The 16674-nt window shown below is 34.3% G+C and overlaps 1 protein-coding gene across 4 annotated transcripts in view; it reads right to left on the reverse strand.

Annotated features, from left to right (window-relative positions):
• The window catches only part of FSTL5 (follistatin like 5), an 807335-nt gene that overhangs the window by 710860 nt on the left and 79801 nt on the right, over positions 1 to 16674 (reverse strand). For all 4 annotated transcript variants that reach the window (XM_055384072.2, XM_055384069.2, XM_019026097.4 and 1 more), the window contains one exon: positions 4369 to 4510. In XM_055384072.2, coding sequence (XP_055240047.1) covers positions 4369 to 4494 — 126 coding nt within the window. In that variant the 5' untranslated portion in view covers positions 4495 to 4510. The remainder of the gene's footprint in view (positions 1 to 4368; positions 4511 to 16674) is intronic.

Consider the following 16674-nt stretch of genomic DNA (forward strand, 5'->3'; position numbering starts at 1 on the left):
CCCCCACCTTGAACAGACGCTGTTTGCAATGCTTCAGAAAAAAGAGAGTTCTAGAAGATTTTACAATTGTGATCCAATGTGAATTATGATATAATTCAGCCCAGATGCACTGCATGGCACTTCTGCCCCCAACTCATTGGCCAGAACTAGACACATGGTCCTAACCAAGCACAAAAGTGCCAAGACATGTAAGCTTATGTTACTATCACATGAATGTGGGGAGAACAGGAAATACATTGCATACAGGCCAAATTACCACAAAAGTACTCATTCTGTAACCTCTATTAAGTTATTTAGACTGCGTATCTCCAAATACTGCTGTCTGGCTTTCCAGCTGTGACATTAAGTAATTAGTAAATATCTATGAACTCCAGTTTCCCCATTTACAAAATAGCAATAAAATCACTTATGCCATGAGAATATTCATATAATTAAGTAACCTAATGTATGGAATATAGCTAATAGAGTACCTGCTATACAATCAATGCCCAGTGACATGTTAAGTCAAGTTCATCAAGGCTATTCTGAGTACACTAATTCTAAAGACGGCTCAAAATTTGCCAGTGTCCGAGGAACTTTCTCACAAATGCACAAGACTGTCAATAGTTACTACACTGTGCTCACACACAGATTTTGGGTCACAGACCTGCAATTAGGATGGTTAAGTATTGCTTCCTCCTGAGTCTTCATGGGGAGATTGGCCTAAATGAGGACTGCAACAACCATCAGGAGAAGACATTCATTTCAGAAATGGACATAGGGATTCTATGGTTGTGCTTATGGAGGAACAAGAGAAACAAACTGAAAGAACATAAGATATTTCTCCTGAGGTAAATGTCATTTTGCTTTACTATCATCATCATCTTCATTTATTTTCTGGCCTTTTCGTCCCTATGTCTGCCCTACCTTTGCTTTTACCTGCCTTTAAGGACCTCATTAGTTCTGTCACTCTCTCTTGTCCTTGGGAAAGTTACTTTACCTCTCTGGGTTTTAATAATGCCATGTGAATAAACAGGAATAATATTCCCTACATCCCAGGATTATTATATAAATTGCAATAATTAATGTATATGAAACCACCTAGCATGATATGAGTATGCAATATTGAAGTTAAAATGGTAAATAAAATCCACCTTTGGAATTTGGATTTGGTAATTGTATTTTACAAATCTAGAGAGTGAATGCATTCCTACATATGATGTTCCATACATGCTTGTTGAGTAAACACATGGGATAAAACATATGATCGGCTTCCTCTCTTATCTGTGGATTATAAGTAAGATTTCTACAATTAGCATGATAGATTGTTGTGTCATTCATTTCTATCTCAAGATACAGACAAATTTTCAATTACATTTATGTTTACATATAGTTGTAAATGATATGCCTGCATATTTTTATATTTGTATCTACAACATTTCAATGTAATCTGACAAACAGGTCTCATATTTTCCTTTTTGATTCCAAAATTGGATTCATTATATGGCTGGCACACAAATATTTGGTAAAAATGAGCTCTATATATCTCTTTGTTCAGATTCAAAGTACCTACGTTCTTCTAGGAAAAATGTAAAATGTGACTTACCAGACCTGAAGATCTATTTTGTATATTATTTATTTTATACTTTTCTAGTCAATAAGTAATATTTAACATTAGCAAAATCTAATCTAAATGGATTTTGCATTATTTGTCTTAAAATACGAATATTTACATTTTTGCAATTTAAATAAATCATATAGGTTAAAAATAATGAATAAGAGAAAATTAATTTGTATGATGCTATTAAAATAATTTATTTTTAAAATTTGAAGTATTGTGCTGCTGTTGACTTTATTTTGATAAATAAAAAGAAATTTTACTTATTTTAATTAATAACTAGATAAATAGAAATATATATATGTATATATGATACTATGTTATCTTGTTTTCAGTCTTATTAGAGCCATCTGATAAAGTCATTCGTTTGCCATATATTTATTGAACGTGTACCATGTGCCCAATACTATCCTTCTTTTGGAGCAAGATGAAAAGCAGTTCACATCCTAATGAAAGAAAACATCCAACAAACTAAAAAATAAGTAAAGTATATGTCTTGACAAATGGTGTCGAGTTTTGTGGATGAAAACAAATCAAAGAAATTGATAGGGAATGTTTTTGGCTTGTCATTTTCAATCATTGTTTGGTAAGGTCTCACTAATAATGTGATGTATGGACCCAGTGGGTTCATAATGGGAATCAGTGGGAAAAGGAAGGCCAGAAATTTCTGGGATCCTAATCTTGACTGACAAACAGAAATAAAAGCTCTAATACAATCTTCAAGGTGTCAGAGAAAAGAAGGTAATTCTTGAGGGCTGAATATGAGGGTTGACAATGAGTACAAATTATAAGATGGGGTTTTTACAGGGACTTGTAGAACCCAGGATTCCTAGTCATTCCTGTCAAACATACACTTTCTCACACAAACAGACACACACACATTCACCAAATCTCATCTCTGCTCAAAGTTGTTTGAAAGTTAGATATGACCAGGCATTCTCTGTCTCTGCTTTTAAAACCAACAGTCATTTATTATTTCTATTTAGCCATAAAGACATACAGATATATAAAAGATTAGAAGGTGACTTACATGGTTTTTGGTAGGTATTATTGCTTCTCGAACAACTTTAACTCAGTGTGTTATTTCTTTAAAGCTTTACTAAACCTCAACACATAAGTTTTTCTTTAGCATCCAAACATAATTGAAAATAGTTTGTTTATAAAGGTATATACTAACACATTAAAACCGGTGGTATGATATTTAGCAAGGGAACAATCAGAAAAGCATCATCATTTTTCTGCCGTTGATTTAATTAAACAGTGTCTCTTATGTTCACAGCACCAGAAATAAAAGGATGTGAAAGAAAAGCATAATTCCTCATTTCAAGACACATAACTTAGGGCAGACAAACAGCACAGAATAAATATTCAATGGGTACATAACAATATGTACCAAATTGCTGTATTAATAATGTGTTCTGAGAACATTAAGAGTTATTATTTCTAAACTTCAGCTGGGGATAAAACTGATTATTAGTCCATGAGGTAGGAGAAAGCATTGATAATTGAAAAGTGGTAGGTTAAGGGCAATTTTCCAATTGCATATGTCAAGACTAGATACTTTAAAAAGTTATTTATTTTCACATGTAACTGAATTTTTACAATGATTTTGACATTAAAGTATATTTTTACATTATACTTACTTCCTTTTTTGTTGACTATCGAATCTATCCTTCATATTATCCCAATTAATATATTTAATAAATGTGTGCATTTAGAAAATTCCTTCACCTTTCTATGACTTAATTTATTGCCTATAAAATGAAAATAGTTACTTCTTCATAAGATTGCTTTGAAGATTAAATCAGATAATACATTGAAGAGCTTAGCTTAATGTCTGGTACACAAAAGTCCCAGTAAAGATTGGCTATTTTATCAAAATATTTGATACTTACAAAATAATTTCAGCAAAAATATATGCAGTGTAAATGCATATATTAATTCCAAGGGAAAAAAATATCTATTTGGTTATTTCAAAAGTCTTTCTTATAGACAAGTTGAATATGAAATTTTACAAATATATAAAGTTTTTTCCAATAATTAGTATGTTATTTTTTATGTTTTTCCTACTTTCTTAAAACTCAAAAATGTATTATAAAATTTTATGTGATTTAATAAAAAGTTGAGAATATTATTTTCAGTATCATGGACTGCTGTTAAAATAAAACATTAGCTTAATTTATTATAAGTATTTAATGTTGATAATTTATTATATGCCTAAATATCAGTTTATTTTATACTTCAAAACATTTAACATAAAAAGTGGAGTATTTGTCCAACATTAGAAAACCCCATATTGTGAAAATTCCTAAAAATTTCTATGGAAACAAATCCTTTGCTAACCTATATATCTGCAGACAGTGTAGATAATTTTTTGTTTATCTTATAACAAAGCTAAGCATAGGACATAACACTTACTTAGTTTAAAATCTTCTAAAATCACAATTAATATGGGAGTAATATAAATTATCTGGTAGATTGGGTTTCATATTTACTTCTTTATAAATTTATTAGTATTACTGTAGGTAAATTCTAATAATTATGTTTTTAATGGGCTATCTCTATTCTTTGTCAAGAAGTAGTTCTCGAAATTATAAATTTCCAAATTTACTGCTATTTCATGTATTAAAATGTGCATTTTAAAAATAATATGGAAACTACTGAAAGCATATTCTGAAATAAGTGCTCCGAAGTGAATAATAAACCAGAAAACTAATAGCTTAGTTTATAATTGGCAGGCACTATGAGCAGATTCAGAATATTGACTGTACCTTATGTCGCAATCTCATTAGAGGCTGATAGGATTTAAGGCCATATCCTCCTTCTTTGGTTGGCCTTCCTTCCGACTCCGGAAAAATGAATCCGAGAACCAAGACAACTGACCAGCACTTAAACATCCTTATTGCTTTTCACCTGTCAAAATTAAAATTGCAAGGAATCAGAGAAAATGAATTATATATTGAAAAACATGTATCATGAAATATTTAATATCACATATAAATCTCCATTAATCTAATCAAAACTTGCTGGTAGTTGCCAAGGGAAATGAGAAGTAAGTATCTCCAAATATGGATTATTCCTTTGATCATAACAAATACTTTTTTTCATTCAGACAGCTATATAAAATATGAAATGAGAAGAAATATAGGGACTGATAAAAGTGTGGTAAGAAAAGAGTTAATTAAAAAAGGTTGAAAGAAAAGGGGAAATAGAGAAAATATTGCATTATACTTAATTTTCTAATTATCGGTACAGAATACAATTATTAATATATAAATATTGAACTTCTCTTTGAGTATGTTTGATGAACAAATCTTAATAGACTTACAGTTGTTATAATTCACTGGTAAATATTGATGAGAAGTTAATAAGATAGTCTATGATAGGTAGTACTTAATAAATTAACTGAGTACAACAGAAGTTATGCAGGTGGATTATATTTAGTTATTAATGTACTTTTTCAGTATTTAAAAAGGCATTTCCTAGAAAATTGCTTTACAAGCACTTTAAACTAAAAGTTTTATGTCTTCTTCAGCCTTTCTATGTTTTTGGATATAAATAAGTTGTAAAATGGCATAAACTAATTATTGTATAAATACTAAGTCCTTTTCAAACATACAAATCTAAGCTTTGAGTTCAAGTATATCCTGCTTTATCACTTTCGCCAACACACCGCTTTCCCTACTGTGACAGAGAGGAGCTTTTTCTTCTGTCAAAGCCAATCTGTTATGTCTGATTTCTTGGGAAACTTAATCAATTGATTAGCATTGCTCTATGCTGTATTTTGGGTTTGTTTTAGCGACAGGGTCTCACTTTGTTATGCAGGCTGGAGTGCAATGGCACCATAAATGACCCTTCTGTCTCAGCCTCCCCAGTAGGTAGAATGGCAAGCGTGTGCCATCAGGCTGAATTAACGTTTTATTTTTACTTTTCAGAGACAGGTTCTCACTATCTTGTCCAGGCTAGTCTTGAACTCCTGGTGTCAAGTGCTTCTCCTGCCGTGGCCTCCCAAAGCACTGGGGTGACAGGTATGAGCCACTGAGTCTGGTTCTTGACTGAATTTTAAACTCCCTTTCTCAATTATTTTCTTCCATCTTTAGACAGGCAGAAATGGCCTGTGTTTGAAGGTAACTTCTCTCCTCTACTTTCTGAATTTCTGGAATAGTTATATATACATCATTCCATCCATTTTCTTACCCTAGTTCACTCAGTCACGCTTCTGACCTCATCAGGCCATTAAACCGACTTTTTAGCTTTCTCAAAGCTAACCGACACAATCACACACACACACACACACACACACACACACACACACACACACACACCCCAGTGGGCATTCCTAATCCATTCTTATAAGACGTATGCTGGCCATTCCATGTTGCTGTTGTTCTTGTTGTTGTTTTGTGGAAGAAATTGTCACTTTCTTTGTTGTTTATAACACTTCTCTCTTCTGTTTCTGTAGATTTTGTGAAAACTCCTCAGTCCTTCAGTAGGTTCAGCCTACTGCTTTATTTTGCCATTAAATATTGTGGTTTATCAAATCTCATTGCTAGCTACCTGTATTCCTGCTTCATTCATTCAGCCCAGGTTATCTCAACATCATCTCTGGTCTTAATTATATATATTGCTTCACATCCAACCTCTAGATTGGTATAGCTTGCTTACTTAACAGTTCCACCTTCATGTTTCAAAAACAGCCATTCGTAGTATGCACACCTTCACATAACACCACACTTTTCCAGATTTTCATTCATCTGTGTACTTAAACCAGAAACCAAGGAAACATCTTTGATATCTCTTGTTTACGCTTTAGATTAAACTCATCACTAAATTCTTTTATATCTACCTTCTAAATACATTCCCAAACTTTGCTTCCCCTCCAAATTGATGGTCCCCACTCTATTGCAAGCTGTCAAGACACTTCTCACCTAAACTGCCCCAACCACATCCTCGCTAGTCTTCCACATTTCTATATATGCATCTTAAGTCCACTCTCCACACAAGAGCCTGAGTGATCATGTTATTGCACTCATTAATAACTTTAGCATATTTTCATGTACTTTTAAGATAAAAACCAAAATCCCTGACCTAGCTGACAAGTTCCCAGTGTCTGAGCTCTATGTGTTTCTCTCTCCCTCTAGATATCACCTCCTGCGACACTAAACTTCATTCAGCTTTTTGAACTTATTTTGCCTGTCTCTGCTATAAGGCTTTTGTAAGGTATTTTCTCCACTTGAAATATGGCCCTTTCCCCCTGCCCCATTTATCACCCAAAAACTTTCACACATCAGACATTTCTCTCAAGAATCCCTTCCCTGAGTTACTTGTTTTAGTTACTCATTCCCATAGATCAGTTTTCCTTCATTTCAGGGATGTAATTATAAATCATAACCATGATTATTTGAAAAATGTTGGTCTTCTCCATTAGATTATATATCTTTTTTCTCATCCAAACTTTGTTAATGCAGGAAATTGTTTGCTTTTATTTTTGTTTTCTTCAGCATTACATCACCTGGGCCTAGCAAATAGCCCAGAACAATACATGAATGCATAAATGTCATTCTGCATTCAAGGATAAAATAAAGATCATGTTTCCTTACATTCTGATAATGTTGAATGCAATTCCTATTTCCACTGATGCTACAAAGCTTCTGAAAACTAACCTGAGCAAACTATATATTTTCATTTGCAACCCATCCCCCTTTTTTTTGTCATTTTGATGTATAGCCTAATCCTTTTCTCAGAGGTAAATATTGGTTTATAAGACATCTGGATGGAAGATATTAAATCCAAGATAGAGCCAAAAATAAAGCAAAAAGGACCAGCTCAAGTTAAGAGATATTTTCCACAAGGTTCTGAATACATCTGCTGCTTCTGTTGTCCATGAGGAGAGTCAAGAAAGAGGCATGAAAACAACTTCCTTCCACCCTGACTGAGTACAAGTGAGGTCAGAAATTTCTTTAAAGTGCTCAGTTAAGATTTCTCTTTCTCTGCCCTCCCTCTCCTTTTCTCTCTCTCTTCTTCCCTCTCCTCTTTCTCTTTGTGTGTGGACACACACACACACACACACACACACACACAAACACACACATATATTCTATATGACTACAAATATTTCATGCATTATAAAATATAGAGCAAATTAACAACTAACTTTAATAAGTTACTAAAAATCTTATAAAGCTTCTGTTAGAACCCATGCATTCAGACTTAGATCAACATTATCCTGAAATATTTTATCTACCCAAAGGCAGTAAGCTAGAAATATCTGCCTTACATTTCACTAAAAGTCAATACAAATAAGTCAGTGTGTAAATCTTCAAGGCCATATAGGCAACCTATTTGTGCTATTTTCATCTACATCTCTTATATGATTAACCATAATTAATTGTTTTCATTGATAGTCCTAAGATTTCCAAATCCCAAATCTCTCAGTAATACAAAGTTATACAAAAATAAATATACATATGTGCTTTACCTCAGCAAAATTTATGATATGACTGGATTGATTTACTGGTATCACAAATAAAACTAAACAGAACTAATATTAAAAGTCAGATCGTCAGAAGTCAGTTTTCCTTAGGAAAACTCTGATTTCTGTTACACATAGGCATTTGAGCTCAGCAGTGCAGAGGTAATAGCCAAAAAAGACCAGAGAAAGAACAAAACCTAGTTTCTGTGCTCCTCTTTTGTAAATAACTACCTTGTAATTTTTTTCTTCATTGAAATATCACTAAGAAAAACAATTGAATCCAATTATATAGTTATCAAACAGTAACCTAAATTAAAAAATGGCTCTTCTCAATGTATGCTCAGAGAATCATGATCATCTTCTTATTTCTCTTTAGATACAGAATCCAAATATATCATTATTATATCTTTACAAGTTCACTCATCCACAGAAAGTGTTCTGGAAATTTTTTGTAAATCAGCAGTAATCGATCCCATGATAAACAGTGTCGTAATCTCACTTTCTCAGTATAGTAACCTCTGACACCCTGTTAGGTTTTCAGAATTAATTGGCAGTTTGTTGACAGCTCACTGACAACACTGAAAAGCACGTGACTAAAACAAACCAGCTGGAACAGATGGTGCAATAATGATCCTGTGACTTTTCCTTGTAACCCCCATCTTCACAGGAAAGCATCAGAAAACAACCTCATTATTAACTTGAAGAAAACAAAATGCATGTGTATCTAAAAAGTATCTGCCTAACTTCAGATCTAACAAAGTGAGACTTTAAAATGGTGAGGGGGTGGGCAGAGATCTCTCTTCTTCAAAAGATAATATGTTTCTTTGAATCAAGCCATTTTTATTTTCTCCGCATGGCAAAACATGCCACGCTGCTTGCTGGGGGTAGGATTTAGAGTAATTACGTTATTCAGTAGATTCAAATTTGAGGGATTTTGATATGTTTACATATTCTCCAGAATGTCACTTCTAATCACTTGGGAAAACTAAGACCACTGAAGCATTGCCTTAAGAATAAAATGCAGCATTTGAGAAGAAGAAAAGTGTCGTAGCATGCCTTTGAATGAAAAGAGTGTCGAGATGAAGCAAAATCTCCAACATTATCAATCGTTGCAGAGAGGTTAAGTATCCTCACCTGCCTCTCACTCTGTTGTGAGTGGGCCATTTCAGGTTCTTGACTTAATGGCACAAAAGACTTTGAGAGCAAATTCAAAGTAAGAGTATGCAAAGAAGTTTATTGCAAAGCAGCGGTGCACTGTGAGACGCAGAGCAGGCTGCTCAAAGGGTGAGGCTGCAGCTAGTGCCTTAAGAGGAATTTCTTTTATGGGAGCTGTATGTGAATATTCATAAAATACTGGTGAAGTAACGTGTGCCAAGGCCGACCTCTAATTGGCTCATGCGCTCAGTATCTACATGCTGTAACACACTTCGCATGTACCGTTAGCATATAAAATCTCCACGTAGGTGTGGGCTTTTACTACTAAAATGAGGAAAGGGTTACTATAAGTTAAATCTTGAGCTTAGCTGTGCATGCAAGACCCCAGAGAAGTCCCTGCCCCCTGCCACCCAACTCCCACCCCCAGGCAGGAATTTGTAGCTAATAGCTTCTTGGGCTTTTGGTGCTAATTAGCTGGAGGTTGGGGAGGCTACATCAGGAATAAGGGGCTTTTGTTCTCTTTCCCAGGCGGTGCTAGATATCAGGAACCTGTAGTCTTTTGGTGGTCTGCTGGTATCCTGTAGGACCGCTTACCTTTTAAAAGAGTTAGAGGCTGATGCAGGAAGGTGCAAGGGAAAAGAGACCGCGAGGCTTCACACAAGGGAGACATCGGTATGTCCTCCTAGCCTTACTTACCCTGCCACAACTCCATAATGGAAAACTCCTCACCCTGTCCTAGAAAAGTTCTATGGGTCTTTTCAGAGGTAAGTCCAACCTGATGCTTTGTGAGACCTTCCCTGACATTACCCAGGCTTTCTGTTCTCTGCTGCAATTTTTCTGTATCTTCCTTATGTGACTTCACCTCACACTGTGGCTATTGCTTTTAGAAAGGCTATCACTCTTACAAAGATGTAGAAGAAAGTAGTTTAGATGTACTAAACTAGTACCCACAGTCTAGCAAGTTTCTTACATTCCACAGACTTCTTGCTTTATTATGCAGCAGAAAAGAGCTGTAAATGCTCACTAGTGCCTTTTTTCTTTTCTGGTATCCTAGAATTCTGTGAGACAGGAAAACTGACTTCTAGACTGCCTTGGGTCTTACTGTGTAACCTAAGCAAAACTGATTACCCTGGGTGGGCCCCATCTGTCAGAGGGGATTTACGATCCAATATAGTGTAGCACCTGTACCAGATTATTCCATCTGAGTAGATTTATCAAGTTGGAGAAGAGAAAGGGGGAAGAACAGGTTTGGGAGAGCAAATGGCATTTTCTTTTTGGAGATGCCTTTTGGTAGTCCAAATGGAGATATTAGCTAAGCATTGGAATATAGGAACCCGGAGTTTAGCAAAGAGATATGGGCTAGAGATACCTGTTTGGGGTTCTTAACATTTATAAATCACCTAATCTAGGTGCAAGACAGGAGAAGGATGTGATTAGAGAGGAGAAGAGGTCCAAAGACTATGCTGTCAGGCAGGTTTAGTTGAAACACATTATATATTTCTAGAAAATAAGAATACTGAAATGGTAAATTTGGAAAAATAATAGATAAAAAATTTTATTCAAATGGAATGACTGGAAGCCACAGCTCTCCTCATCATCTGAATTGCTACATGGCTATTGGCTTGTTTATTCTCTGTATCCAACCACAAAGTTAACTCAGTAAAGACAGAACTGTGTTAATCATTTCTGTAAATTAAAGTGGTACTTGGCCCCCACTATAATCTCAATAAATATTTTTGGGTAAATAAAATAATGAATAAATTGATAAAAATTAATTAATTTGAAATAGGTATACATTAAGTGATTTTTATTATTCTTTATGGAATTGAAAATATTTGTTTGAATTGACAAGTGAGTCGAAAAATTAAGTTGCAGTTATCGCAAAAAGCCCTTTCTTTTACACTTGGATCAAAACTAGGCTTTCAATGGGAAGTTCTTTTGGAAAAAAACTCCCTTGTCAAGGACAGAAAAACTTTTTATTCCTTACCTTAACCGGAATTGGAAGGACCGGAGTGGCTTCTCTAACATCCATCAGGCAAGTTTGTTTGTTGTAACAGTTATTTTCATCTATTGAGACACTTTAACTTCACACCTACTACTGTGAACTCTGTGGTTGAATTCTAATTTAATATTTTTCTTAGGAAAAAGCATTCTCCAAAGAGTCTTTTTTTTTTTTTTTTTTTTTGACGGAATCTCGCTCTGTCGCCCAGGCTGGAGTGCAGTGGCGCGATCTCGGCTTACTGCAGGTTCCGCCTCGCGGGTTCACGCCATTCTCCTGCCTCAGCCTCCTGAGTAGCTGGGACCACAGGCGCCCGCCACCACGCCTGGCTAATTTTTTGTATTTTTAGTAGAGACGGTGTTTCGCCGTGTTAGCCAGGATGGTCTCGATCTCCTGACCTCGTGATCGGCCCCGCTCGGACTCCCAAAGTGCTGGGATTACAGGCGTGAGAAGAGTCCAGTTTTAAAAGAGCAATGGATTCCCTCTTTCAGAGAAGTGGATTTTCTCCATTAAGCAGCACATTCTCCTCATCAGAGAATTGGCTGCCGCCGCGTCATTGTACCAGCTGCAAATACTTTTTCTAACTAGCACCATTTACAACAAAAACAAGGAATTACTGCCTTTCATGTTGTATATCCATAAAGAAGAGCAAGAAAGGGAAAACAGATCCTATACATCCTACTAGATATAGTAGGGTAGTACCAGATGGTATTTAATTCTCCAAAAATATTTTCAGTAAGTATTATTGCCTATATATGACTACCATAAAGAAAAATAAAAGCTTATAGAGACTAAATGTCCAAGTTTAAAAAGTTAGTAGCAAGGCTGACTATAATAAAATGATTCATTCTTGTTATTTAATACTACTTTTAACACACAAAGTGAGAGAACCTCCTGAGGCCAGAAATTCAAGTTGAAGACCAGACTGGGCAATGTAGCAAGACCCCCTCTCTAAAAAATATATTAAAATTAGCTAGAAATGTAGGTGTTTACCTATAAGCTACTCTACTTGGGAGACTTAGGTGGGTGGATTGCATAAGCCCAGAAGTTTGAGGCTGCAGTGAGCCATGATCATACCATTGCACTGCAGCCTGGGCAACAGAGTGAGATCCTATCTCTCTTAAAAAAAAAAAAAGGTGCACACAATGAATCAGATAAAAAGATACTTCCTGTACAAGAACTATCTGCACAGAAAAAACAACTAATTATTCAAACTGAATACTTCTGGACAAGGGAACATTTCACTTAAATTTGCTTTAGATCGAGGTAAGTGAAGATACAAATTAAACAAATGCTGTAATAATGAATGCAACTAGCCATGTGACTGCTATGTCCAGATTGTATGTAAAAGGCCTTCCAAATCTATATGAAAACACTAGCAAACATGGTAATTTTTTCAGTTCTTTTTTACAGAGGATTTTATGCTTTAAATTGGGACAATAATTGTACCCATTTATGGGGTACATTTTTAATGTATAGGCATAATATTAATATCAATGTAGAATGATTAGGTCAGGGTAAGTTGCATATCCATCACCTTAAACATTCATTTCCTTGTGTTGAGAACATTCAATAGCTTCCTTCTAGCTGTTTGAAACTACATAATATATTACTGTTAACTGTAATCATCTTACAGTGCTATAGTACACTAGAACTTATTCCTCCCATCTGGCTCTAATTTTATATCATTTACCAAATCTCTCCCTGTGCCCCCTTATCCCTACCCTTCCCAGGCTCTAGTATCCTCCATCTCTAGTTTTAAATTATTTGTCTTATTGGTCCATACTGTGAAAATATCCAATATTTTTCAATGCAGTGCTCCATGTTGAAAGATTACAACATACACAGTACTTTTTTTCTTAGTATGTGGGATAAGAATATAATTTTAAGTAATAAATAAAAAGAATTAAGACCATTAATTTAATTTTACCCTTTCAAAAAAGGAGAAACTTTTTCTTCAGTGACATCTCAGTCATTAATTTGGAGGAACAAACTTTCCAAATTGTAATCAATTATACCTTTCAATCACCAGCTTAATTTGAGGCTAAATGTAGATAAAATAATTGCATTGTTATTTTAGAGATACTGAGATGTAAAATGTATAGGAATTTGAGCTTGCATTAGGAGAAAGTATTCACTCTTAGTTCCATTATTTTGTTTCAAATAGAAATGTTTATACTCTGCTTTAAACAAATGGTACTTACGAAAGCCCCACATTATTAGAAGCATGTTATGTGGTAAATATTTGTTGTCCAAAACCATCCACGCCTTGAAAAACTATATTGTAGTTATATTAACTCCTTTGATACACAAAAACACATTTTAAAGCAAAATGTTAAAGAAGAACATAATACAACATAGAACACAAGAGAACAGAACTGAAAACCATACTAGAGACCTAGTCCAACCCCTTCTTTTAATATTTGAAGTAAATGAGAACAAGTGAAATTAATTTGAAAGAGTAGGTATACATTAAGTGATTTTTATTATTCTTTACATAATTGAAAATATTTGAATTGACTGTGAAGTGAGTCAAAAAATTAAGTTGCAGTTATCACAAAAAGTGAAGTTAACAGTATGCTCATGATAAAAAGTGGTTCTAGAATACAGCTGTCCTTATCCTAGCATAGTATTTTAAAAAATACTACAGCATACCTGACTATAACCTCTTCACTATGGAAAGAAAAAACACACATGTACAAGTGCTTAGTGTCTAAGAAATGTTTTAACAGCTATGTCTCTGTGAAGCATAGTAAAATTGTTTTTACTACTCACTAGAATTTCTAAAGTCAACTGAAAGGACATCATAGTAACCATCTTTATAGAATCATCTATTTGAGTAGAAGTTTTGGAGTTTTTGGTTCATACATTTGGTTTCTCACAATGATGTTCACTGAGAGTATGCTTATATATAGTTATGGTTCTAGTTATAGATAAAGATGGTTACAGTTATGGTTGTATATAAATATATATAATTTTGAATTTGTATATAAATATACATTTAGTTATTGATATATAGATATGTAAACATATAGATGTTTATAATTATAGCTATACAGAGATGGTTATATATAGTATAGCATATATACTTTAAAACATTTTTGACAACTTTAAAACAGAATAAACCTTTACTAAAACTTAGCCAAGGAAATTTCTTTAAGTTGCATAATATTACAGTAGGCCGGGACTTCAAATCTTATATACTAATATCTCAAATTTAGGTCCAAAAAAGCAATACAACATATAGTGACTCATTTTTTACCTCTCAAAACAAGTCCCTGGACTTCATTGTAATATATTCATGATTCAATAGTGAAAAGGTGCATTACATATTGACTGAATTGAAACTAATTCTACATGTCCATTTTTAAACTAAAGAACATATTGTCTGCCTTCAGAACTGGGGATTATGTATGTTGGTATACACACAGAATGGACCATCAGTCTCCCACCTTGCTGAAAGCGGAGGTCTGTATCATGGTGTAAAATGACTGGTTAAAATGATGTCCTAATATGGCCAAAATAATGTGATATATCTCAGTATGCTGTACTTAGCTCTTCTCCACTGTGTATCAGCTTTGCTTATATATGACAGTATCTAAAAAAAAGTGACTTCAATATTGACCCTTGAACAAGACTGGTGTGAATTGCACGGTTCCATTTATACACAAATTTTCTTCTACCTCTGCTATCCTTGAGAAAGCAAAACCAACCTCTCTTCTCCTTCCTCAGCCTACTCAACATAAAGATGATGCAGATGAAGACCTTTATAATGACTGACTTCCACTTAATGAATAGTAAATATATTTTTCTTCCTTATGGTTTTCTTAATAACATTTCTTTTCTCCAGTTTACTTTATTGTAAGAATATAACATACATTAATATAACATACAAAGTATGTGCTAATTGACTGTTTATGTTATAGGCAAGGCTTCTTCTGGTCAGTAGTAGGCTATTAATAGTTAAGTTTGGGGGGAGTCAAAAGTTATATTTGAATTTTACACTGTGCACGGGGTTGGCACCCTACACCCTGTGTCATTCAAGGGCTAACTTTATTTCTCAAAACTGCACCAATTCAGAAAAAGTACTTTTAATAGCAGCAACATACTATAGTAGAAAGAACAATAGGTTAAAAGTCAAAAGACATCATTCTACTTGTGGCTGGGCTCATAAACTGATTTTCTTAACGCTTGCATTAACATTCTCAACCCACTGTTCCCCGCTTCTACCACTAACTAATCCACTTAAATTGTTTGCTTGGAGGTCACTGCTGTACTTGATCTTTCCTCCCTTTAGTTTCAAACACAAACAATATTCTCATGATTTCACTTCATTTCCTAGTCATGGTCTTGTAGTTTCTTTTTCCACCTTCCTTTTCTCACCTGCTCTCTTAAAACTACACGTTTGTTATGTTAAATTTCTGAAAACAGAAATAATCAGACTGACAATGTTGAATTTTTGTTTTTTTAAATTTATTTTCAATACTATCTTCAATAAAAATTTAAGGAACAACATCTGTATGTCATAGTAATATAAGCTGAAAGTTAAGAAAACATATTTTATTACTTCTCAAAGTAGGTAGCAACTGGATGTTATCATGCAAATTAAAACTTTTTCTCCTAAACACTCTTTATGTACTTTATTGCACATTTCATATGTGTGCGGCATAAAAGGCCTATTGCCTTACTTTGTACATAAGCTACACCTAAGTTTGCGTAGTGTAATGTGGAAAAGTGATGTTTTAAAAGTTTGAAAATCATAATACATTATATGACCTTGAAGATCTTTCCCTGGTTCGAGAGAAGGGAAAATTATTATAGGCTCTGTCTTCTGAATTCATTGCCTTCTACCTTGATGAGCACTTAAAATGTAAATTAAGGAAGAATACAGCTCTTAGGACTGACTTTGCTTAAAATCCCAGAGGTACTATGTTACAGATTTTATTTGCTATTAAAAAAAATCATTGCAATTTTGTCAATGTCAGACAGATTTTAAATTCAACCTATTCCATACCAAGGTCTCCAGCAGCCTGTGTTCTTTAAATCTGGACCTACATTTATTGTACAAGAAAAAAAAAATCTGTCACAGTTTAACAATGAAGTGCTGCACAGGGAACAACTTAATTTCCTCTGTATTTAAAACTGAAATGCCATGGGGAAAACTTGCCCATTCATAGGGGTCAGCTAAGTTTCAGAGGAATTCTAGTTCGTTCTCAGAATACTGTGGAGAGTCTGAGAATAGTCCACAGTTAGTAGAAGTAATTAAGACCCAAGATATTTTCCAGAGAGATCCCAGAAAGAGAGATGTGGCCATCCTGGTGTGCAGGGGAAAGAGGGAAGATAGGTTAATGCTTAGTTGCACTATAAAGATTCTCACAAAGTTTCTCAGAATCAAAGTCTCCATGTTTTCTTAGAAAATACGGAAAGTGGAGAGTAAACTATCCTTGTAGA

The sequence above is a fragment of the Gorilla gorilla genome, chromosome 3 (genome assembly GCF_029281585.2).
Source record: "Gorilla gorilla gorilla isolate KB3781 chromosome 3, NHGRI_mGorGor1-v2.1_pri, whole genome shotgun sequence".
NCBI classification, from domain to species: Eukaryota; Metazoa; Chordata; class Mammalia; order Primates; family Hominidae; genus Gorilla; species Gorilla gorilla.